Source organism: Rhopalosiphum padi, chromosome 1, assembly GCF_020882245.1.
Source record: "Rhopalosiphum padi isolate XX-2018 chromosome 1, ASM2088224v1, whole genome shotgun sequence".
In the NCBI taxonomy this organism is placed as follows: domain Eukaryota; kingdom Metazoa; phylum Arthropoda; class Insecta; order Hemiptera; family Aphididae; genus Rhopalosiphum; species Rhopalosiphum padi.
In genome coordinates, this window is record NC_083597.1 from 66,168,914 (window position 1) to 66,196,843 (window position 27,930).

General features: G+C 28.8%; 2 protein-coding genes across 4 annotated transcripts in view; one reads left to right on the top strand and one right to left on the bottom strand.

Moving 5' to 3' along the window:
• LOC132932156 (band 4.1-like protein 4) overlaps positions 1-6,349 on the top strand; it is a 145,950-nt gene extending 139,601 nt beyond the window's left edge. For both annotated transcript variants that reach the window (XM_060998393.1, XM_060998394.1), the window contains 5 exons: positions 2,440-2,616; positions 3,567-3,665; positions 4,089-4,776; positions 5,377-5,464; positions 5,589-6,349. In XM_060998393.1, coding sequence (XP_060854376.1) covers positions 2,440-2,616; positions 3,567-3,665; positions 4,089-4,776; positions 5,377-5,464; positions 5,589-5,590 — 1,054 coding nt within the window. In that variant the 3' untranslated portion in view covers positions 5,591-6,349. The remainder of the gene's footprint in view (positions 1-2,439; positions 2,617-3,566; positions 3,666-4,088; positions 4,777-5,376; positions 5,465-5,588) is intronic.
• LOC132932158 (cilia- and flagella-associated protein 161-like) lies at positions 1,511-26,244 on the bottom strand. 2 transcript variants are annotated; one of them, XR_009662824.1, is made up of 6 exons: positions 26,027-26,244; positions 25,282-25,360; positions 20,311-20,466; positions 17,861-17,950; positions 6,976-7,232; positions 1,511-1,989 (listed from the first exon to the last, which is right to left on the bottom strand). XR_009662824.1 is itself a non-coding variant. In XM_060998397.1 (5 exons), the coding sequence occupies exons 1-5, from the start codon at positions 26,080-26,082 to the stop codon at positions 7,089-7,091; spliced, it is 525 nt and encodes a 174-aa protein (XP_060854380.1). In that variant the 5' UTR covers positions 26,083-26,244; the 3' UTR covers positions 6,881-7,088. The 2 variants fall into 2 exon arrangements, 1 of the variants encoding a protein (XP_060854380.1); XM_060998397.1 differs by lacking the exon at positions 1,511-1,989 and having other exon boundaries at positions 6,881-7,232.
• Positions 26,245-27,930: the final 1,686 nt, after the last annotated feature.

Sequence of the window (27,930 nt, forward strand, 5' to 3'; positions counted from 1 at the left end):
TTATAGAGAATTTTCAGTGTTTTCACTGAATTTAAAAACGACAGATTTTAATAAAAAAATATTACTTTAGTTTGAAAAATATCATAGAATTAAACATTATGCACAGATATTATTTGTTGTGTAATCGACACAGATACATTTTAACCTATAAAAAGATAATTCAATTCAATTATTTTCTGTTATTAATTATTTCATTAATATGTTTAAAATGATTGGATTATTCACAAAATGTTTATATTTAGGTATTTTAATGTACATAATATTATATACCTTAAATGTTTTTACCATTTAGTGTTTTAGTGAATTGTCTGTGTATTAAAATTATACTCGTGAATAATTGTTACCGATCGGTCACTATTAATATTAGCTATTAATATAACAAATACGATAAACAAAAAAAAAATATTTTTCTGGATAAAAAAACAATAAAAATAAAAAACCGATTAAATACTCAAGTTTATGAAGTCAACGATAGCAAATAGGAATCGATTAAGGCTACAACTAAGTACTTAATTAAGTATGCAAATCGTTTTTTTTAATTTTAATTACTGCAATAGATTATACTTGTAGAAAATAAACTTTTAACGTTTTTTTTTCTTTTCGTAATGTATAAACTGCGAGAAACAAACTTTTACATACAACAACACGCACAGCATTAAAAGTTGAAAAACTTTTTTTATCCTGTTCAAAATAATATAACTTGTCACTTTATATAATCATTGGTTTTATTTTTCGTTGAGTTTAAAATTAATCATTAGGGTTTCTGTGGCTGCATTGATATTGAATAATTTAATATGTGGTGGTAAAATTCATCTTTTATATAATATAATTAATATAAATTCTGCGCACATTATTATAAGTACCCTCTCTTAAAGACGAGACACGTTTTATTTTTTACGCTTAAATACTTTCTCGTATAATAAAAATATTTAAGAGAAACTTTTAATATTGTATTGATTTTTTTCTCACAGCTCGTCAGAAACTTATGAAGTCAGAAAATCGTCAATCATAACGATAACTTTTTATTTAGTGTATATCATTACGAGTATATTATGCGTACATATTATGTATATGTATTATAATAATTAGTATTAAAACTTTAATGCTAGACGCATTTTTTTTATGGTAGGTAGTCTCGTACAATGTTTACAGAGTTAAAAATCGTGTATTTTATTTTTGATTTTTTCGACATTTTCGTCTTTTATGATTTTAAGTGCATATTAATATTATACATCAAAAATCAGTTTGAGATGGTTAGAAAAAGTGGTTTAGTTTCAAACTTAATAAAGTTTTTTCTGTATTAATCTATCCACACGATTTGTTAATAATCGTTATACATTTTTAAAATGGATTAAAAATAATTAGTCAGTCTATGATATTTATATTACCATCAACATTAGGTACATTCATTTAAATTGGATGCTTTTCATGCGTGTCTTATTATAGGTTTGTTTAATAAATAAAAAATAGGTAATTTTTGAAAGAAATTAAAATATCAGTATTCTTGAAGTCCATGGTTCTAAAATTTTTTAATTTAAATAACGCTATAATATATTATTATGTTCGGTAAAATAAAAAAAAATATAACTTTCTTCCGATTTTTATAAAACATGTGCAAAATATGTTATGTATACCTACAATAATTTTTGCAATTTGCGGACACAATATTCAACGAGTTTACAATAAAAGGTAAATTTGTGTTGTTTATTATGAGATTTGCTTCGGTTAAAAAAAAAATATTAAAATTCGTTATATTTACCACTTTGGCTGATTGCGGGATTAACGGGTAAGTCTAATGGGGTGAAAATAAAAACTCAAAACGATCCGCGTAAATTTATTCGGCGAAAGAGAATTTAAGAATATAAAAAAAACCGTACACCAGTGTATATAGTAATATTGTAAATCTGTATACATAATATAATATTATTTGTGGCACAGTTTTTTCGACTATCACGTGCTCTGCGGCTCCATGGTTTCCATTTAATCCACCTAAAACAAAATAATCGTGAAAATTGGTCTATAAGAGGACGCCTCGCCTATGATCTCTTCACCTTCCAAACGTACAATGTTAGAAATTTTCGTTCCTCGTAATCATTTTCGTGCTGTAAACTTTACGTTAGTGCCTTACGATATTTTGATTACTATTAAGCTAGTTTGGATCGTTTTTATAATATTGTACATATTCATGTATTACTTGAAATTTGAAATATATCGTAAAACACGACGTACAAACGCAGATAACGCTTTTACTATAATTGTGAGTTAATTAATAATTGGTCAATATATAATAACAAGAAATTGATTCAGCTGATCGCAAATTTTAAATTTTAATCAATGTACGTTTGTAAGACGGAGACGCAAGCTCTGGTGAAGCGTCTTCTCGGCGACAGTGAATAAATTCGTCTGTCACTTATGTATTGTTATATATTTTGTTTACAGGACGCAACAATCCAACCAAAGCGGACTGACAACGACGACGAGGACAACTGCTGACCCCAACTACAGGGCTACGGGCTCTGCGCTTTACGCCAACCCATCATCGTTGCATGTGGGCTCGGCAAACAGCTATCGTCATTCTAGTCAAGACCAACGGAACCTCATGAACCATTCCCGGTGGTGAGTATAATATAATAATAATAATAATAATAATAAAAATAAAAAGTGAATACTATCCTACTCTGACTACGAAATTAATGTTAAAAAATTATAAAACTAGTCCTTATATAGCCGAAAACTATATTTTAAGAACTATTCTAATTAGCTGTATTCGGATACAATATAATGTTGTGTTTTTTGTCGACTTTAATTTTTTTAAATTTAGGATATACCTACCATATTATACAATTAATAATTGTCAGTATAATTATTGGTTTATTATCTAATTTTTCAAAAAACAAAAAAGTATTTTATACTATATTTATTCATACTATTACACTAACTATTGGGAAGCTTATTGAGTGTAATTAAAGTTATCCTTAAGTTTTTATATTTTTGATTAAATTTTTGACGGTGTTTTCAAAATCGTTCACTTTTTGCGTGACCTAATTTATTTCAGTTATATATGATAAACCATTAAAAACACGATTTTTTAGAAATCTATTAGTTTCGAATGATTATTTTATGACAAACAAAACTTTTTATTACATGAAAAAATAATAAACCTCATAAATTCAATAACAAGATAATTAAATAAAGTCACTATTTCAAAAATGTATAGTAACTAGGAAACTGAGCACGCTTGGAAAGTGATATCCCCTGTTTGATAAATACGCCCTAACAATAAGTAATAGTTATTCTTTTTTTGAGAACGAACAGTGGTTTTTATTTTTCATATTTACGACTTAAAAACTATTTACGCTGTATTATTGTTGGTTGCTTATTATATCTCAAACCTCTTTATGTTTTTATGCTTTAATAGCTGCATGTACATTTTTAGATGGGTAGGTTCTAAAATCGATTCTAGACGTTATTATTATTATTAAAAACCATTTGTATTTAGATATCGAAATACGTTCAAAACTAGAATAAATATTTTTTAAAAGACGTTTATTGATGTCTTGTTGTAGGTTACACGATCTCGAGCAGAAAGACAATGCGCACAATAGAAGGACGGAAAATCTGATGCGAGACTTCCCTTACAATTCAGCCAGGTCATCGGCAAATGGGTGAGTTAATAATATTAAATTTTTTTTTAAATAATAATAATAATAATAATAATAATAATAAAGCAATCTTGGTAATCCAGCTACGTTTCTGCATTTTTACGATTTAATAACGGCTTGTGAACAATAATAAATCTGCAACTGAAAATGACAACAAACAAAAATTGTTAGATACCTATTAAAATATATCAATGTAAAGACATCGAGATACTCAACAAGTTGACGGCTTGTTTACCATAGTTTATCATCATGATATATATTCATAATTCCAACGACTCTAACAGGCATTACCTACCCATTCAAATAATATTATGAGGACTTGGCTGAATGATATTAAAACGAGATGAACATCGTGTTGTGACATCGACATAATAATTTGCATATTTTTTCCAACACCGTCTGACCGTGTTTTTCCATTTTCCACAGCAACAGCACCGAACGACTCTCTCAGAACGGTACCAAGTCGACGCCACCGCCGTGGTCTAGTCAAGAAATTCGCGGCACTCTCGGTGGCGGTAGTGTTCCTTGGCAGTGCGTCCCGGACCACGTATACCCGGTTAGTAGTTACGGGCCACCCAAAAACATTAACCAGGCGGCATACCAGAACCGAAGCAACAACAACCCAGAAACGTGTGCAACACCGGCGGTGGTCGACACCAACCGGAACAGCTCGATGACGACGACAACCGACGACGGTAAGACTACAGCCTCTTCAGCATCGGCTGCGGTTGGGCAGTCGATCAAGTCCAGTAAGTCTTTCGAAAGCGGCGTACTAGGGCAGCACGCCAACACGCCCAATGGCGTTATTCCGTGGCCGGGTGATAGAGGCAAACCCAGAGTGTCACACCAGTGGGACCACCACAACGGTACGCCATCGTCGCCGCATCACAACAATCTCCACCATCAGCAGCAGCAGCAGCATCACCACCAACAGCAGCAGCAGCATCACCACCAACAACATCAACAGCAGCAGAATCACCAACATAACGGGTCGTCTCCTTACAGTGGAGGTGGTGGTGGTGGTGGTGAAATCCTATACCTTGGGAACAGATCCTCGGGGATACGCACTTCTTCCAGGAGCGGTCCAACGTACTTTTCGCCACAACACAACCACGTGAGTCTGCACTCGAGTTTCGATTTATTAGAATTATGACGTCTAAAATTTCCCAATTCAAAAGTATTCTCATCTTCACGACAACGGTCAACAATTTACATCGCCTAGTTTTTTTTTTTTTGACGAAATTGTGGATTTGTTTGAATTCTGATTTTCAATAATTAAGTATAAGTATTTTATAAACGTGTTTGGCATTTATAAAGACTATCCTGAAATTAATAATTATAAAAATATGTTATTCACAAGAGTTTCTTTTCAATATTTTACTTGAATAATTTATTGTTGTACAGTAAGTTGATAGTTACGCTATTTCGATAATTAATATATTTAAAACAAATCGTTTTTTTTTTTTTTTTTAATTTACATAATAATAGTTCTATCGAATACTTAAATAGAATACTATAATAGTATTATAATATGGTGAAAGATCCAAGTATTCAAAAATATGGTCTTAAAAGATAGAAACTGTTGAAATTCCAAAAATATTATAGAAACTGAGCACATGTGTGCTTAAAAACCATGATTTATGTAAAGATATTTATATGGTTCAATCAAATATGCTCGTTTAATATAATATTAAACCCATTTATATAATTTTAGGTGGATAGACTTTCAAACTCAGAGCTGAGGTCGTCGGCCAGTCTCGAAGAGATCCTTTCTCCAATCCTGCAAAGCAAACTGACCACGTGTGAGTATTGTTTCATTATATTTTGTGAAACATAAAATCGAAAAAAGCACTACTCATACGATCTATTATGGGTATTATACAAAACAGTAATAATAATCGATTGATTTTATTTTTTTCTCAACAGAATCTCGTGGGGACGCAAACTAAGATTATGTATCGATACGATATTATTATCATCCTAATGAATTCTGATTGAAATTCAAGCCCTAAAACATCGATTAACCGGTCGCCAATAATTGAAAGACAACACTCCACGCCGGCTACTTTTTACGTGTATATATATATTTATTATTTATCATAATTTTTTTCAGTTATATGACGCAAGCGCGCACTCACGCACGCACACATAAGCCATATTATATTACATTTATATATTATACGAACGTGTACAGTGTAAAAAGAAAACGATTTATCTCATCACTACGTATATACCTACAGTATACGTATATATATATATATATATATATATATATATTTATTATATATATAATCTACACATATTATAGGGAAACTTTTTGGAGAATAATATAATATATCTATAAACACGAGCGCGAGTTTTCTTCTTTTCCGTTATTATTATTATTATTTATTCTTTTCACTTTTGAGAGAAACCGTCAAAGGGCGTCGATAAGTCTGAGTTTTATTAAATATTTTTTTTTTTTTTTATGATCCTTATTTTCTTATCCTTCTCTTATTCTTTTTTTCGATATTCTCGTCGTATTCTCTCCTTTCCCATTCGTATTTTATATTATTATTATTATTATTATTATTATTATTATAATCGTTTGTCGTGTCTCTGTCGCGCTCGTCGGGTTAATAAAAATATAGTACTATACCAAAGCTCAATATTATGATCAACACATGTGTTCCGCGCATATTATTATATATACATTATTACATTTATTATTATTAATTATTACTATCTATTATTAGTTGTGTACGACGCGTGTCTTGTAAGTACCTACGTATAATTTAATTCAACGACAATGTGTATATTATTTTTTATTATACTGCATATTGTACTACCGTATTGTATATTACTATTATATTGACAAACTGTGTTTTCACGCGTGAGGCTGTACCTCTATTCATTTTTGTTTATTAATATTTTGTTTACAAAAATAAAACGATTACAATAACTTTTTATAATATAATATCATATTATATATTATACATGTGTGACAAAGCTTACAAGATATAATATTATAATTTTTTGTATTTCAGATAATAATATTATAATATTATATATTTATTTTAGGCTCTCAACAATTAAATCGAAATTTAAACGAATTATTATTTATTTTTTCCGATCATAACGTCGAAATTATCTTGTTTTATTTTTATTTTTTTTTTCTGTGAAAATAAGAAATAATATTTGTACTGATAATCAAATACTACTTTTTGTTTGTTTGTTTGTTTGTTTGTTTTTTTTTTTGTATACCCTTTAAAACGAAAACACTTTTTTGGCGGTCTCTATAGCGCAGAGAAAATATTTGCACTTTTATATTAACCGTATCGTTTGTCGTGTTGTTTTATCTGTTTGCAGTGGAATCCGTAAATAAGTTGAATAATGACATATTATTATTGTATTATATGACATATAATAAAATAATATTATATTATACTATTTGTTTGTTTTTGTATCGTTATTCGTCCCGTCGTCATCTTGGAATGCTGAATGTTTGCTGGACGTGACAAACTCCCAAATATTTTGTGCCTTTTCGCAACCTCTGCCATCTTTGTACGAGTGTGCGCTTACTTCGTATTCCTGCGAAAAAGAAAAGAAAAAATTATTAATTCAGTTCATTTTTAAATAAACGTTTTGCTTGAGAAAGTGAGATTTAAAAAGTTTAAACTATTATTGTCACAACGATCATAATAATATAATATCACAGTAAGCGATTCGATTCGTGTGGTTTCATAACAATAAGTTAAAACAAGACATTGCGCCGCCATGATACCGATACATTTTATTGGACTGAATTCAATCAACCTAACTCAACCTAATCACCATAGTGTGTATGTGAAGAGGGGGAGTATGAGAAGAAGTAATGATGGTAACAATTATTTTTATTGTTATTCACTACACTAGCTGATCCTGTACGGCGTTGCCTGTGACAAATTAGATGCTCGCAGATTTACTCCTTTTTAAACTTCGATAAATGTAAAATTCGTAGATTTTTTACATAGTTCATTAGGTTGTTTTGACCAATTATAAAATCACGTCTGAAATTAAATCTTACCGTAATATTATAACTTTTTTATTTTCTGTAACCAACAGCAACAATGTATACATTAAAAACGATAAGCTTTTCTAGTCAACTATATTCAACTTTAATGTGTTAAATAAATGTAACTTATGGCACTACGGGTTTTTATAAAAATCGGTCAAAAATTGTGGATTTGCATATAAGATTAATTTGTTTGATTTTATATTTTAGATATGTTTACAATTTCTGGTTTTATCGACAAAAGCTAAATCTTTCTTCATTTAATTTTATTATAATATCATCGTTTATGTCATCGTTATTTTTTGGTTCACGCGTACGATTTTACGAATTAATTTTAAGTAGCTCAAATTCAATTCGTTTCTAAATCAAAATTTCCCACGTACAGAAATCGTCGAAGCGATCTGGCTTTTGATTAAAACTATATTCGATTCAGAAGCAAGTACTTATTATTATTCAGTGAATTAATTCAATCTCGTATATAAATGAACTCAAACGGACTGTCCCCGTTTCACCCACGGAAACGTATACTAACAGATAGAAAAACAAATCATTTATCAATTATAATGGACTCACTATGTCGGTTACTACGGTGAAGAACGATTGCATACGGCCTTAATCGACATACGCAATCGTTAACATTTGATGTTCACGATCGCGTACGATTTTTATCTGCAACTTTAAAGCACTGTTGCCATTTGATTTGAACTAATAGAACGTACAATTTAAAATTAATCCGAAAGTTGTCATCGAACACTCAACTTCATAACTCCATCCTTCTTGAAACATGTACGAAAATGTAATCAGTATTTAAAGGTCGGATTAAAAAAATGTAAAATTCTAATTTAATTCGTATAAAAGAAACCATGAAAATAATAAGTAAGTACAAAATTCATAAAAATATTATAACATATCTGTCAAAAATTAGTTATTTAAGCGGTATTGAAGTACACAATTTTAAAATATATAATATTTTTGAATATTTGCATTGGCTTACCTCTGTAAAATACTTATCATATTGTGCACAGTTTAGTGAATTTAACGAATAATAATTACTTATTATAAGGGTTGGAATGTTTAAAAATTTTACAATTTTTTTTTTTTTATTATAAGTTTTTTATTTAAAAAATTTTTCTTAGATTTTAGTTTTCAAAAAAACATTTTTTTAAACTCTTTTTCTACATTAAGTTAATCACGTGCATGCATGAATTTACAGAGATCCACCTGTAGGCAATACTGGAAGGTAACAGGTAGGCAAACTCTAGAATAATACAATTTTAAAATGTCATATTTTATTGTTTTTAGGACATACTTTGATATTCCGGCATATTTGCATGCATCTTTTAGAATCCTTAAGGCCTTGCTAACTTTAGATATTATTATAATAAGTAGGCCAATAATAAAATATGCCATGTATATTATAGTACCTAATATATTTCTCTATTATTTTTTTTACTTATAAATCTTTTTATTATTATATAAATATATAATATTATACTCCAAATAATATAAAATTTTTATTTTTGGGTCTTTCATCACATTGATTCATTCCGTCGATTGATCCCAAAGTGAATACAAAGAACGGCGAGTATAATATAATGACATGTAAAATATCGTACGGAAAAAGATATCGATGTATTCCGTATTTCGAAATCGTAGCTAAGTCATCACGTTGATCGGACCATCTATTCGTTCGGATCGGAAATCATAACATTTTGCGTGGCGTGCAATTTGTACGACGACAAAATAATAACATACATTAAAGCTATTAAAAATTGTGTGCGCGCAAATATAATATTATATTACATGTGCAATGTGCATACATAATAATAAGAACATGTAGTCTGCAAACACACTTCCTATTGTGTCATATTTTATAAAAAAGTAGATTCGCGTACATATGTATATTATGACATTATGTGTATGTTATAAAAAAACAGATAGGTTCGCGGGGTTGAAAAGGTCTCTGGCATTGTGTCGGGCGAGCGACGATTGGGGAGCAGAAGATTAATACGCGTCTGCGCGGTTATAATAGACGACTATCGTTAACGATAGCGCTGCAGCTTCGCTCCAAGAATTATAATAATACGTAATACGCGATTATAATACGACACAATTATACAGAGTGATTAATCGAACCCCTCTCTTCTCGATTATTTTCTACTTTACCAATGAAATTATTCGAATTCTGAGCTTTGAGATTATTTTAACTTTTATTTCCAAACTTTTGTACGTTTTAATAATTTATAATTTACATAGAAAAAAGTGATAGGTACTCTTAAAATAATAAAGTAGGTAACCAGGTAGGTATGTATGTGAATTTTTTTTAAAATTTCAAAAATTAGAATTTTTATATTTCATATACATTATGAATGGATAAAAGGAGCCCGGTGTTGGCAAATCTCTCTGTATACACGGTTTAAGGTCGCATTTTGCATGCATACAGGGTGACCATTCTAATAATACCGGTCTCGTTCCAAAATCCACTTTACGCCGCGCCTAAGTACCTTTATAAGTGCCTGTATGGAGTGTTTCATTGGGGATAGAGTTTTCAATCCGTAGAGCACAATAATATACGTCGCTGTGCGCGCTATATATACATGGCCAATACCACCTTATTAATCGATATCTAAGACTTACCATGACGACGGATGGTTTTTATATTTCAGTAAACAATTAGCTAATATAAAAATCGAAAAAAATATACATTTAAAAGTCACATTGTACATATTATATTATTATAGATGACGCATAATGATATTATTCCGTAAGACTTAGTGTATAAAACTGATAAATTACTGATTATTAATAAATATCGATATAACTTCGTGATTGTTTTGTATTGATAAATTTACATTATACTATTGTACTGACACGAATATATTTAAAGTATTTTATTTCCAAATATTAATAAGAAATAAAAAAACCATATTCATTAGCCAGAAATACACGCATTATATTATATAGCGCAACGTTATACTTAATTTTTGAAAATGTTATACGATTTTCCAACCTAAAGTGCAGAGTTAACTAAAAGATAAAATATGATATAAAATTAAACTGTTATTTTGATAGTCGACTCTTAACAATCCAAACTGTAAAATGTTGTTTTTATTGCATGCTGTGTTCTATATTCTATCAAAGTGCTAAAAACTATTTTAATTTTAATATTTCCAGCTAATATTATTTTTTCACTTAAAAGTACAATCTATACTCACTACGCCAGTTTAATTTGATAATTAATTTGGATTCGTTTATTTTCCATTTTATCCATATAATTCGTATTGGAGCGTACAACTCTTTAAATTTTTAACTCATATATCGGATCGAATATTTGAAATAAATAAATATTTCGTTGGAATCAATGATTTTTTTGATAAAAACCGAAAACTTTGTAAATAATGTCTATGGTTCTACGTGTCTACAATTATGTTATCATATACTGAATAGATACTATAGTGAATGGTAACAAAATCAAAGTTTACAACGATTTTAGGTATTTAAAAAAATTAGATTAATTTAGTTGAGGCCACGGTACGTTTTACGTTATATTCAATCAGTACAGTACAAATTGATCTATATATATATTATTGAAATATTTTTTGACGAGTATGTTTCAATATGCCTGTCAATAACACGAATACAATTATATTGTCATCCAGATAAAATACGTATTAATTGTTTTAATTTATAATCTATGCCTTTAGGTAATATTATTATATGCCGTTAACGAATTTTAGGTTTGATAAATACATTTAAAAAATATTGATTTTGGACAAGAAATATCTTAAACTGTGTGACATGGCACGTCAAAAATTATTTTTATCTATTACATTCACCGTTAAACTAAGGTGTTGTAAAATTATTAATTTACAACGGTCCGTCATAGAAAATTCACGAAGAACGCACTAAATAATTGTAGTTATCTCTACGGGGTTTTCGCCTCAAAATCCGTTTCAACCCGAGTTTCGGTAAAAATAATATTATTATACATAACAAATGATATAACGAACTGAGAAGACGAGTGGCTTACTGCGTGGTAGAAAAATCTACGGGTATACTTATATTATATAGTGTCGTACGATAATGTATCATTACGGCAGCCTGTCGGCGTGGATGGCAGTGAAGTGTAATTTATTTCGACTCGATGCTCCGCGCTTTTAATCGATGCGATTTATTATATGGTCGTCGTTGGTGGCAATGATCGATAAAAGAAAATATAGCCCCTTTACCCGACGACGCAAATACGACGGACCCGGAGATTTATGGGTTTTCGTGAAATCAGATCGTAATAATACGCACAAGCATCCCGCCGCCGCTACTGCAGTCGTCGGCCCTAGCGCAAGATCGTCGAAAAAAAAATCAACAGAAATAATCACAGATTATATACATTCTAGAAGTCCGGGTAAACTGTATTCACTTTTTCTTCTTTTTTTTTTTTTTTGATTTGTAGGCCACATAGGTATTATTCGGTTTCGATTTATATAATAATAACAGTCTGTCACCGCACAGAACTTAGGAGTGCGAACGTCGATTATTATACTAATACGGTTTTATCAAGATAAAAGGATCTAAGAGGCCTTAACCTACTCCGAAGTGACAGCGTTAAGATTTTTACAGGCCAATAGTCACGTCAAATGCGGTAAAATTCAAGTTTTAGCTCAATAATTGTAAATTAAAATATATATTATACAAATGCTTATCATAACGCAATGGAAGTATGTCCAGAGACTAAATGTTCGTAATAAAATTTCCCAAATAAATATTTCTCATAAAATATAATTCAATAAATATATATTACGGAATATCAAACGACCGATTTCGGGCTCCAATATATTTCAATATATCTCAATACTTAAGGTGTACGTGAAATTTTAGTAATAGAACCAATCCACAAGAAGCAAATTTAGTTCAAACGCGCTAATTATTAGCAGCCTTTTTTTATTTTACAATTATTCTAGCCTAGTTCTCATATTTGTAACTATGTTAAAAGTGAACATAATTAACTTATTTGGTATATTAAGATTTGAATTAGCTACTAATTAATTCAATTTTGAATTTATAAATTTCTAGATCATTTTTGGTAATTTTTTCATTTTCTATTACTTTTTTAGAGATTTTATTCCTTTCAATTAAAATTTTTATATGGGTATATTTTATGAATTATTATTTAAAAATGTTGGTCTCATAAAAAGTATACATATCGTAACATCATAGTTAATTAATAATATATTTTATTTAAAATATTTTGCACTTGTCTTGTTAAGTTTTTATATTTTTTTAACATGTAGTGAGTGTTAAATAGTAATTTAAAAAAATGTAAGTACATTTTGTGAATTCTCGAAAATGTATTCAATGTGCAGACTTACGTATAAGTAATACTTAATATAACGGTAGTAATAATTTGAATTGAAATCTTAATACTCAATGATTGGATAACTATTCAATGTAAATGATTATTAGTAATAACAATGACTATACGAACAAGCTAACTGTTACGTTTGCCTTACAATATTGTTTGGTAGCATATTATTATTTTTAAATTAAAACACCCACAGTGACACGCCCAAAAAATAATATTATTATTATGCTCGTTATACAATTATATACGTATAGCAATATCATAATTATTGTCATTACCCACGCGCGTGAAACCAGTCTGATTTTAAAATGAAATATTGATTCACGTAATTATTACCTATTAGTTTTTTTTTTTATTATTATTGCATCTGAAACTATCAAACGTTACAATATATTAAAAATATACTCTTGAAATTATTATGCAACTATAAGCTTTTCTTAACTTTAAAAAGTAAATCTGATGAAAAAAAAAAAACAATAACCTATACCATGCATTAAGATACTTACAAGTACATCCAATATACTCCTATATCTAGTGTGTTGTAAGAAATATGATTTTTATTCTAAAATATAAAAAAGGAATTGTTTCAAACTTTTTAAAAACTTGTCCAATATTTTAGTAAAACATTGTTTCATTAATTATTTACGTAAAATCTTTGAAATCATTTGTTTTTTCAATATGTATTAGTAATGTAATAATTATTATAAAGTTAAATTTTGGTTTAAATATAGTTGAATTTAATTTCAGCATATTAGCAATAACTCGGAGACACTAAAAGGGGATCGTATGATAAGTTTCCCAACATTTTTTTAGTAATTATATTTTGTCAATTGTTATATATTAATTCCTTATACATTTTATCATGATTTTTAAAAACAAATTGATTTTTATTAAATTTATTGTCTTTCATAAATATTTTCTTTATCCTCATTTTCCACTGACATACAACAAAAGAAAGTCAATTAGACGTAAATAACTTTAAATTTTTTGGAAACCAATTCATTGGTCTCAATTTAGGTTATCTGCAGGGACCTTGGATTCCACTCATATGCAGTCAACTTCGTGTTCGATAATATTTGATAAAAAATATGCATTTATAATTTAATAAAATTACGGTACAAATACGTTCCACCTTAGTTTTAAAACGGTTTCACAAAATTATTGTTATTATTTTTTAGTACGGTTTATATATCATATATAACGGAATTTAGTATTTAAGCGATCCTTATCGAATTATGGTTGGTCAGTTCAACACATAAAATATATATTATAACGGTGTGAGCTGTATCTATCATAGCACTAGTATATTAAAACACTAAGCATAATTGACAAATATACTTTAACTAATGTGTAATATTATTACTTATTTATATTGGCTGTGGTAAGAATCGCACCAAGGAAAAAAATCTAATTTAATAATCTCTGTAAAATAATAAACACACCTACAACATAATATAATAATATATGTACCTGCGTATTATAATTCGACGTTTTTGTACATATAAATGTTTTTAATTTCTCGGCGTCAGGTTTTCGAGTATAGAAAATTTTTAATCGTACTTAACACCACAGTCGCCAATACATATACCATTTATCAACACTCTACAAATTCGTTCATTACTCTGTGAGAAAAAATTCTCAGGTTCCGCTCAGTATTAATTATTACTTACATATTATTATAGCTCCAGTACACAAAACCTCTATCACACGATGTGAACGTAATTTATACTCATTAAAAATTTCCTTATCAGAAAATAATAAAAAAAAAAACACGAACATTCAGCGTGCGTGTTTTTATACAAGGTCATTCACCGAGCAAGCTTTCCGTCATTTTTCCTTGATTTATTTGAGTTCTGATCTTTGAAATTTGTAAGTACCAATACGTATTATTATAACAGCAATATTATTTCCAATTGTATAATATAACATTTAAGCCCGTCTTCTGTATGTGGCGATAACGAATTATTTATTTCACATGATAGAAAAAACTTTTTCTTGTAAATTGTATCGCAACTGATTTTTTTGATTTAGTTGAATGTGTATAAATCTAAGTTCAAACTTTAGTTAAGAACTTTGAATTATTTAACTTTCTTTATTAAGGATGATAGCCATTATATATAGATTTAGGTGCTCACGGGGCTATGATTATTTGTAAATTATAGTAATATTTACTGATCCATATAAATCGGATAACTTCGAAAATGTTTTCGAGTACGAGAAATATTAAATTCGATATGTACAACCATTTTTATTGTTATTTTTTTTTTATTCTTAGTAAAGAAATTTAAATAGTTAAAAATTATTAGTCTGAATTTTGATTAAAATAAATCAAAATTAAAAATTGTATTCATCAAATTTATTGATAATGGACAAGTTGAATTGTGCTTGCTTGGTGAATCTCTTATAATATGATTAAACTCAATTCTAAAAACGACAAAAATAATTTTAATGATGTACTTGAGTCATATATATTATTTGGCATTATAATAAAAATCAAATCGTAATATAATAATTTAATTATCAATCACGTCGTTTCACATTTTCCTTCATTCTTCGTTGTAGTTCCCGTCCACGATTTACCGACAAGAGGTATCGTTCACAAATCGTAACGCGCTCCAAACCCGCAACGACAGTATAATACAACATTGTATTATTGCATACAATATGCGTACTTTAAACATCTGTTTTTTTTTTATCAACAAAACTCGTTACATATTATAATATAATATTGTACAATGTCAGCTTAATAACTGAGAAGCGGAATAGCTCCGAGAACTACGTAAATATAGAAATATACGATATAAGGGTACCTATCAAAAAAGAAAATGTATATAAGACGAGATTTTATGTTTTATAATTATTATATTATAATGTACTATATATTATTATGTTAGAGAGATTCGACAATGAATTGAGTAACGATTCTAATATTTCGAGCATTTGTGGTAAAATAGGTTAACGTTTTTTATTCATCATCTCAATATTGTCGTCGGTAAACATAAATATTATACACAATCTTATTCCCCGCCATCTTTTTAAAAGATACATAATATATAATAATAATGTAGTTGTTCATATTTTTTTAAGCGTCACGCATAAGTCAAGTGCAATAGCATGGACGTTTAAAAATGAAGTCGAGATAATAATGTATTATGTCAATACAAGGAAAATGTATACTGAGTGATTTTTTTTATTAAAGACATTCATCATTTCAAAAAAAATATTATATTTTTACTTAATTTTACATTATAACAAAACAACATTTTTCGTCATTAAAATTAACAAATTTTTAATTGAAGAAATGAAGAATGTTTTTCAGGGTACTTCAGTATAATATAAAATTGTATATATTTTTTCTTGGAATATTAAATATTATGTCATCTGATAAAGTAAAAACTCAAGAAATTAAAACAATAAAATATTATACATAATATTATTTTATATTAAAAAGGTTTCATGTAACAATTTAAAATTATTTTATAATAATTATTATAATATTTGAGTACCTATTAAGTGTTGTACATCAAATGAATCACCTAATCCATGTTTTAAGCTTGGTATAAATATATTCAATCGATATAAATACATTTCTATAATTGTTGACTATTTACATATTGAAAAAGTTCTATATTCGATTTTTTATTTATAAGTAAATGCAGTCCTACCGTTCCATTTAAACTAATAATAAAATTATATGCGTTCTTAATTTGAACTTGAACTTGATTTCGGTCATGCATTTAAACCACAAAAATCTATCTTATATTCATTAATATATTTGTTTGAATGTATGAACCGAATAAACATGTTTAGAAAAAGTCTGCACCTTTTAGTATTATATTATTATATTTAATTAATGATGAGACAAGGATTCACTGAATTTTACTGCAAACTAAATAATAATTATTATAATAATATGCAGATAAGATTCTGCGGCGGACTCGCGTATACCGATGACCTTAGCGCATGTACGGTCGGGTACTCGGGGTACATACAAGTACATCTGGCGTGCAGGTGCATTAAATAAATATAAATATTACGAGTCTCGAAGTAGTGTATAGAAACTAGTTCTGTTAATGATTGATTTAGAACGCACGCGTGCAGCTGCCGCGTAAATGCGTGTAATATCAATCGGAACGAGCGCAGTCGCTATTACGTTTTCGACGTATCAATAATAAAAATAAATAACTCGATAAATAATAATAATGCAATAGACGCCGTTTTTCTACTGGACTCCGCGTGTAATGTTAATACTATAAAAATAATTAACTGCGCACTGACCTCGAAGCGAGAGACTTAAACGAAGATAGTAACCAGCAATGTACCGACTGTACATATTATTATTTTACACAATTTTGTCTCACGGTACGACTGTGTTTTTCATTCGACCGAAACAGTTTAATAATATTATTATACTTGACGTATACATTTTACGGGCAAACGTAAGGAAACAATCGTTTATAGTCGTAAACGAACACTACGTAATATACGATATAATATAATATTACGTTCTAACGAATAGCGATTATTATTTTAAGCGACGGACGAAAAATATAACATTAATGTATTTAAACTTATTTATAATCAGTATCGATGATAAAATATGTGTCTGTAACGATATTTAGTAAATATGATTAACTATACATAAAATCATAATAACTGAATATAATATATTAAAATAGCGTTTGATCGACGCGAACGCTAATCCACTATATAGGCTGTGGTTGCGGTAATGGATATGACCGTACAATTTAATGTGAACATTATGATTTTACATTATGTATAGATATTATAATATTATGTACTTACATCACCGAAAAACGTCGCGATCCGAAAGTCCGTCTCCACCGCGGCGTTCAAATTGGTGGCGATGTGCTTTAGGATTACTCTGGCTCCGTTCTGCAATGATTACACGTTTATAAAAAAAAAGCTTAACCCCGCGTGCAATTTCTAGTAAAGCCATTATTTTGGATTTTACGTTTGAGTTCGATTCACTCGCGATATTGTATGTAGAAATTAAAAACATTAACAGTCAACAGATAATAGCTCGGACTTAAGAAAAAATGTAATGTAACATAGCGTAGTCGATACGCTACTGCGGTGTATGTACCTATTCGAGAGTCGAGAAACGCGAACACAACTGGTCTTGTCGTCAACTGCGACTCGTCCGCGCGTTTACGAGTTTACTCGTTTCTCTCACAGTGTGTGTGGTGGGTAGCGCGCGTCGAAATCTCTCAAGGACAAACCCGTTATATATATATATATATGTATATATAAATATATAGTAATTACGTCGGAGGAAACAATCGCATTATTATTGTGCTTGTGTGTGTCTGTGTGTCTGTGTATCTGTACGTATTCCCACGCGCATCCTTTCCGCTCTGCTGTTCCGGTCACATACACACGCACACAACCCGTCGCAGTTTTGGATTTAACGTCCGACTTTGGAGGAGCAGCCCCGTGTATAACGGTTAAAACAGCTTATATATTAGACAGACGTTTTTCTCTCTTTTGAACGACCTCTTGTCGTGGTATTCTTGCGAATGAATACAGTGATAAATCATAATAATTATGATCAACAGTAATCATAAACAAGTTATATTATAAGTATATAAAGCAAACATATTTATGGTTAGATTTTTTTCAGTTGATTTTAAAAATAAAACGTTAAGTACTTAAGTTCAAACCATGTAAGTATAGGTACAAACATAATACTATAATACTCTATCACACAGAATACAATGATTTCAAATACAAATAAACAAATAAATATTATTTTATATAATAATTATTTAGTTGACATGAATCATGAATGTGCACCTAATAGACTAAATCACAACAATTAGTATTAAGGAATAATATAATAATATATAATATTATAATATTTAACAAAATATTTAGTTATTAATTAAAAAAAAAATAAAATAAACATTGACAAGTTGAGTTATTCAAGTAGCAATTAAAAAAAACTAATTAACTTATCTTAATTGAAATTTTCCATTACAAGGTAATACAATACAAGTCTTACAGTTAAATATATTATTTGGGTACTGGTTTGTTATAACCTCGCCGCGGCGAATGAAAACTTTGTAGGCCTGCCACTCGGGTTTGTTATCTCCCCACCAGCCATAATAATAATAATAATAAATACACGGGTTTAAACATAATCAAGTTAATCATAGATACAATTTCGTGGACCCTAACTCAGGAGCCCACGCACAAAACGCTGAGAGAATGCAGAGTTCAGCCAAATGGGGCAACACAACACGTAGAGGAACAGCTAGACATTTTTTGACTCGTACATGTCGGAATTTATGTGGTAATCAAAACTTAATAATAGTAATCCATTTGAAACGATTTTAAAAGATGTAAGTGATGTAACAAATTTTTGGGAATCATGAAAAACATAAACATTTTTCTACATTTTTAAATTAATTATTAGAACTATTAAATTCATAAATATCAATAAATAAACTCATTATTTTCTACTTATACGATGGCAAGGAGATAACAAACTTGGGTGGCGGGACTATAAAGTTTTCACACGCTGCGGCGGGACTATACAAATCAGTACCATTATATTTTTTCGATAAATATAAATATTAATATTTTAACGCTATTAAATTTGACTATATTCAAGTTAATTTTTTCATCAACTTACTTACTTTTTGTGAGGTGTTAATATTTCTAAACTATTATGAAATAGTTTAAATTTTATTCGATTTTATTATATTATTTTATATTTTTAATTTATTTTATTTGGTTTTCTTATGATATTTTATACATTATATTTTTCACATGTACCTATTTGTGTTCTATCATAGATATTTTATACATTATATTCTCGATAACCATCGATAGTCAATGGATATTTATATTAAAACACTTATTTATGAGTGTGCACATTTAAACTTGTATAATATTATAATATTTATAATACAAACGTTATTTTAAAATTATTTTAAGTTTTAAATTATTTTTTTTTCATCTACATACTCGTCAATTTGAGTGTCTCTTATTAATCTTGATCTTTATTAAGCATAAATAATTTAAGTGTTATCTATTATCTTATATCTTAATATCTGTATATATTTTTGGTTTATTTTATACAACACTATAGTTGCATGGCCTAGACGAGTGGAAATGAAAGTGATGTATTATGATATATTATTTACGTGGCGTAAATAAAGGTCGTGGTCTATTATAGAATAACAGTTGTTGATGGGTTTGGGTTTTTTTTATAGTAAGTTTATTCTCACCGGAACCGGAAGTCCTTTGGCTTCCTCGCGCATCGACACACGCCAGTAGTCTACTGTCCACCGGCAATACGCGTCCTGTGCGTCAACCAGCTTCAATGCAGGGTGACCGGACACCCCTCGTTCAGTGTATAGACTGACGGCAGTGACGAACAGCGGCTGCGAAAACACGATAATAATACTTTTATCGTCAAAATAATAATTATAAGGGTTTATCGATTTAGCGCGTCTTAACGGTTTCTTTAATCATAGAACCAGCGTGACCACGAATAAAGTTTAACTGCATTTATATTTTTTTCATATTTCACTCGGAAAATATTATGTTTGAAATGCACTCATTCCGATAATAACATACAATGTCATCAATACAATCAGTCACCGGTCCAAAAAATAATTTGTATTTTCATTATCTAATTATTTCATATATTTAGGTATAATATTTAATAATGTGTATACCTATGTACTTTTATGTTTATTTATGAATTGTTTATCGTCGTGTATAATAACGTCGTCGTGGACGCAATATACAATAAATTATAATAAATTTTAATTAATTGTTATAATTTCTGTGAAATTGTTAGATCAAGACAAGTAAAATATTAACATTTGTGTTAATATAGAAAATAGGTTTAGAGTTCGAAAATCATCACGACCATATTTTGTTTATATAATTTTTACCGGTAGGTACTCGTAATTTAAGGTACCTATAATACCTATATACATTAAACTAAAATATAAGTAAAATCAACAACATTTTGGGCTGATTTATTAAAACACGATCAATACACACAATAATTAATAATGATACAAATTTTAATTTTATTGAATTCACAGTCATAAATAAAACTATTTAATCAAAATAGATATTAATATCAGTGTAATAATTTTTATTTTATAAATTTGGAAATAATCTTACTGAATCTAAATCTTACTATTCAATTTACCATGATATATTTATTGATTTTACATTGTTAAATGTATTAAATTAACCACATAATTTTTATTTCAAATAAGAATATACTTATTCTAATACGGTTGCAAATCGATATAATATTATACTTGATTATTTATGTATATCGGATGAAACCCGAAAAACTCGTCTTGTCACGCTACATATGGATAAATTTTTTACCAGGCCACAGATGTTTGTTACGAAAAGTATTATTTATATTATTTTTCAAGTATCTTAAATTGCTTAAATCGTGCAGCTTTTGCACATTATCATAAGTGCTATAGTAATCAAGAACTTATCCAGTTATATTATGGTGATTTATTTTGACTGCCTGCAATTTACAACGATCTCATCGTAGGTCAATGGGTAATCATATTACTCCACACCAGGTCGTTGGCATGGGTTAAAGTGTATATGAGGAATTATTGAGGATACAAGGGGATTATATTATGCCTTCACCACTACAGATAGTGTTTAAAGGACCCCCCTTAATTTATTCTCTAAAAGGTACGCTAGCTGATATTATGTGGTCTTTTAGTCGAGTCAAAGTAATTTCTCCTCTATTCAAAGTAGGAAATTTTAATTTTTGATTTATCGGTAAATAATTATTAATAAATTATTGTATTGGTTTGATAAAAAAAAATGATTAAAATGGTTATAAAAACACTTCGTAAAATAATGTTTGTATTCAAGCATCGTGATGTTAAGACCGTAAAATTAGACGTAAAGAAAAATATAATATATAATATGTTTCAATTAAATTGATGTATTTTCGATGTTGTTAAAATAATTTTAACTTTATAGAAAATCAATAAAAAATTTTTTCTTCGGAAAATAAATAAATAATATATTATACCTTACCTAATGACTTGTCGTACAGAATAACATTTCACACAGAAAGCTCAAAATAAAATAAGAACCCTTCGTAATTTTTGTAAATTTAAGCTCTAGTAAAATTCCATTTGAAATTGTTTCAGTGGCTTTTGAATTTAAAACACCCACAATATGCACACCGATCATCGTAATACGAGGTATATTTATTTTTGAACTCTGTTCTGTCGGGTTGGTTTGATTTAAAAAAAAATTCATTATTCATACGCATAAATATTATATTAGGTATAAAGTAGAAACTGGTGCGTATTAATTTAATATTTGTTTAGTCGAGTACCTAATCGAATTCTTGTAAATAATATTTAATAATTCAGATGTTCACCCTGACGGCCTGACGATAGCTTTGAACAATAAGTACTCAATTTCGTTATCATTATTATCTCGAACGTTTTCTCTCATCGCGTCTGCTAAATCCCTAGATATGCACTACGTACTTGTCAATGGTAGAACATTATTATTTATAGATAAATTTGAATTTATAAGTTATAAGTTATAATTTAATAAAACAAATAAAAATATATCATGTATTTTGAAGAACGTTGTGACAGTTGTTCCGACATATTTTAGTTAGTTAATATTGTTGACACGAATTAACAAGTTATCATAGATAAGTAGACGAAATATTTAACACTGAAACAGAGGCTAAATTTATATTCTGTTTATTACAAACGTTTAGATTTTTCAAATAAAAACCAAAAAAATATTAGTTTTGTACAATTTGTATAGGTCTCTACTGACCATAATTTATTTTTAAATGTAAAATAATAAAATAAATCGAAAATAATAAAACATTAATCTATTTAAAAATGGATTTTCTACTTTTAATGAATACAATATTATGTGGGTATGTAATAGGTATAACCCTTGAAACAACTCGTATAATACAATGGTGAATATATAGTTGAGGAAACATCAGTGTACTCGTAAATAATTGAAAACAAATGAATTTATTTACTCAAACAATATTTGTGGTGTTTTTTTTTTAAAAAAGCTCAAATACATCTATTCAAGTGCACTGTTTTTAGATTCCATGGTTCCAATAATTTCTAACTACTATTTTACATAAATAAATATTTATTTTACCATTAATTTATTTTGTCAGTAACAATATGTGAATGCGTATAACAATTTTAATTTCATATTACGTAAATCAGAGTATAAATAATTTATTTATATTTAAACTGTAATATAAACATATCGAGTTATTAACAAAAATGTAGGTTCAACTTTTAAGCTTGTTTTCATTAATTTTAGGTATTTTAAGTTTATACACACTAGCTGAGTATATTTTATGTAAAGTTTATCACATATTTCCTGTATGCACTCCGCCTGAATTATATGTAAACAAATATTAATACCAATACTTGAGTATTTAGTGGTAATCTAAGTATTAAGTTATTTTGTTTGCGGTAATCTGTGTAATAGTTGTATATGTCTGTTTTGTGTTTAGACATTTTATTATAAGTACACATTATCAACTCGAATTTTATCGTTAATGTAAGTTTTCAACGCGAGCAAGTACGGCCCTGCTATTAGTCGGAAAATATAAGACTCTTAAGTACAATTTATTATAAGGGTTGCCCCAGTCGTTAAATTCCGAAGATATACGATGTTATTCTATGAACTTTATACAGAGTTAAGTAAAGTCAGTTGTGACTCGAAGTTTTATTGTATATACACTCATTGTTATGTCACACCAGAACTTTTTTTTTCATTTACGGTCAAAATTTTAAAACTATTTTGTAAAGCCGCAAGATCTCATAATAGACAATATTAATACCATAACGTAACACATGGACACTTTTTAGAACAAGTCTGAGATAATTTATCAAATTTTATATGGTTGACGACCAATGCATTTCAAATTAAAAGTATTATACAATTTTATAACATCATAATATTAGTATATTATATTAAATTACATTTACGTAATTATAGTGTGTAAAACTAAAACTAAAATACTGTTTCTAATTTTTAAAGGTAGTTTTATTATTTTTAATTCATAGTTGCTGATCATCGTTAGTTATAGGAGTATGAACATACATAGTTGTTGAAGTAGATGTTTAAATGATTAAAACCACATTGCTAATTATATTTATTTAAATGTGATTATAATTTATAATATTGAATTGGGTATTAAAATGAGATTTATTATTTTCATTTTTTATATAATTTACTTTTGTTTATTAATTATAAATCTACGAGATAGGCCTTGAAACACACAAAGGTTAGGTTAAACACAAAGGAATTAAAGGTATTATACAAAATAATATTAAAAATGTAGTTCAGAATTTACAAAAAATAATTATCTTTTAGCACTCGATTCATGTAATCTTGTCATGTTTATTATTATTTGTTTGCCTGTTATTATTGTACATCAGAATAGCATATAACAATCATCTACAACTACTATACTGTTAGTTTTCATATAAACTATCAATGACTATTGTATTATATAGATTATTATTGTTATTATTATTATTATTAATTGGGTTCATCCCAAACACGTAATTCAAATATTATACCCCTTTTGAGCCACCACTGGTCGAGATAGGAAAGCTTATATTTGACTTTGTTCTTTTCTACCTACAACCTACAAGATAGCATCAAAAGCATACAATAAATTATGAATTTTTTATGAAAAAGTACAAACATATTTACAAAACAAAAATTATAATTATCATTAATTTATACCATGCCATGACTTACTATAATAGGCATACAACATAAATGAACACATCAAAACTACGTGGAAAAAATAAACGTACATTATACAATAAAAATATTCGTATTTTGGCTTTCACATCCGAGAGCGTGTTGCACTTAAAATTTTTTAACACGTATTTTTTTTTTTAATTGCATTATAGCTAAGTTATTAATAATATTTTTTTTTATCTTTTGAAAAAATCGAAACCAAAAATCGAATCTATTCGGATACGTCATTACAAGTCCTTGTGTCATTTTTGAGTTTATCTGAAATCGTTGTGCCTTCGCATTATATTATGTATTTGGTGGCTTAATGTTATAGTTATAATAATATTACGGTTGCACGGCGTAATTAAAGAGTAAAGAGCCAAGTCAAAAAGTATTTCGTTTGTAGTAAGACATTTTATGTAATGGATTACTTTTACCTTGGAAGAGATGCACGGGCTAATGGTAAACGTATCACCAAACATCAAAGGTTCTCCTTTTTCGCAGTTGCTTCCAAATCTAAAACAAACGGATTACACGGACAGATTAAGGTTTAAGATGTAAAATAATCATTTTTTCCTACTCAGATCAAACACTAAGAATATTACGCGTATAAGTAAACTACAACGTGTCGACGTTATGATGGTGATAATAATAATAATTATATAACGTTAATAATGTTTTTATAATCAACTTTGGATATTAATCAAAACATCCGTAAAGTGATTATAAACTGCATTTGGATTTCAGATAATACGTGTTGGACGTTGGTACACATTTCAAGGTTATTCGATCCACTACAATAATTTCTCTGCCCAAATCCATACACATTATCCTACGAGTCGTAGAAAATGGACATATTCCCAATAATAATCGAGTCAAATATTAATTTTTTTTGTGTTAAAATAATCGACCAATAGACAACGCGTCTCATTATACTTCAGTTGTGACGACTCAGTGGATTTTCATGTTAGGTCGTAACACCCTTCGAATTCGTTAAATATAATTTAGTTTTTCAAAATGTATTAGTATGGAAGAATTACTTTTGCAAAATAAATATATTTTCCTCATTGGGTTTTTACGAATATTTTCTCAAAATACGCCTAAAATAAATTCGATGACACCTCTATACGACATATACTATAATATACAGTCTACAATGTTAAAGCCATCGACTCGAGTTACCTGCAAATCTTGAAGCAGTTTCGTACGCAGCTCTCGGTCAACGGGGAAGCGGTCATGGTGCAGCCCGGTCCCAGCCCGTCCAGTTCCGAGCGATAGTCGCTGGTAGAACATGACAGGGCCACGCCACCGGCACCGTCGCTCCAGCCTGGAAAACGGATGTCCGAGCAAACGAGCTGTGCGTCTTCCCCGTACCTCAAAAACTCAGAGGTGGAGTTCAATACCACCTGTAGTATGAATTTGAAATAAAATTTAGTAATATGATAAATTAAATTATAAGTTATCAAGGTTTTATACCCAAATCATTTTGTCAAGTTTTGAATTATCTGTGACGTTATAAAAATGTTAAGATTAAATGGATTACTAATATTTGGATAACCGGGCTTGTATGAGTTACTATATAATTAGTAGTATTAGTACGAGTACAGCAAAGCAAACCCGGTTAATATAATTTTGGGCCCAGGGCCTAACGATTTTAAGGGCTCATAACCATAATCAAAATATTGGTGACCCACAAATAAAAATATTTCAGACAAAAAAAAATATATCTATAAATGTATTTCTTACTTTTTTAAAAATAAAAATGTTATTTATATAAATAATTGTACATGTTTCTTTTGATATACGAAATATACTATTATTATTATATCCAAATATTTCCGATTTAATAAAAAAAAAAAAACGTACTATTCGCCATCGCAGGGGGCCACTATTGCTTAATATCTGTTGTGGGCCCGGGGCCCTATCCCTCCTTAATCCAGGCTTGCAGCAAAGTAAAAGAAAAAGTTTAAGAAAAACTTGATTTTAAAACTATAAGTTAGTACAACATGTTTATACTCTAAAGTCTACGATATTCGTAAGAATACCTGTATTACTGGTAGACCATAATATTATATATTACACAATTAAAGAATAAAACGAAGCACAATGTAAGGTACTTGTCACATGTGTATTTGTATAGTATTTGTGAGTTTACATGTTATACTTGATGTGTAACTTATGTAAGCACACGTTAGTGTATGATGACGTCGTCGTAAACTATAATACATTAGTTGTCTCATCAAATCGATCCAAATTTCATGCTTCAATGGCGTTGATTTATTGTTATTTAAATATTTAGAAAATGTCGATCATTGTAACGTGAGATTTGACTGTTTGTAATGTTTGTATATTATAATAAGTATTATAGACTAATTATTGATCCTACACGTCGCTGATCATAACAAATTTAAGTGTCGTTAAATACGACACTGCGAATCTATCTGGATTGATTGATGACAATTTTATGAAAATCGGTTGAAAATTGTGGATTAGTATAAGGATTAACAAAATTAAATATTACAAGTGGATTTACATTGAGCATATTAATATGCAAAATAATAAAAAAAAATGTTCGATGTGCACATCTCTCCGGGTATAGTATTACCTGAGTACCAAATTTGAGAACCATAATTGCAAAATACTTGGCTATGTATCACTTATTCAAATATTGCATTTTATTAATACAGATAGTCTAGAAATCATGTTCACAGAATTTGATAGACCGAGATTTTTTGCACATGAAATTATTACTATTATTTATTTATTATCCTATTCGTGTGAACATTAAATTTAATATTTTTTTTTTATTCGAAACGACATCACCGGAGTTACTATTATATCTACAGGTTGGATTACCGTATAGCGGTTTCAGACAAGTCCGGTCAGATAATATATTTATATTTCATTATGTGTAACCTTACCTTAACGATACTAACAGCAGTCTGTTTAAATGTACTTGGAGTGACCGAAGCCGTAAAAATATGTTTGGCCGGTCACGGGTCATCAGTGTCGCGTCGTATACTCGTATAATACTATCGGCTTGTAACGATGCAACCGGACGAGTTTGTGATTTCAATCGAACAAGT

Excerpts from the sequence above, each read along its gene's own strand:
- LOC132932158 (XM_060998397.1), bottom strand. The coding sequence starts at position 26,082 with ATGACCGCTTCCCCGTTGACCGAGAGCTGCGTACGAAACTGCTTCAAG. Across the intron at positions 20,467-25,281 it reads GCCCGTGCATCTCTTCCAAG|CCGCTGTTCGTCACTGCCGT; the intron begins GTAAAAGTAATC and ends GTGTTTTCGCAG. Across the intron at positions 17,951-20,310 it reads CCAAAGGACTTCCGGTTCCG|AACGGAGCCAGAGTAATCCT; the intron begins GTGAGAATAAAC and ends TAATCATTGCAG.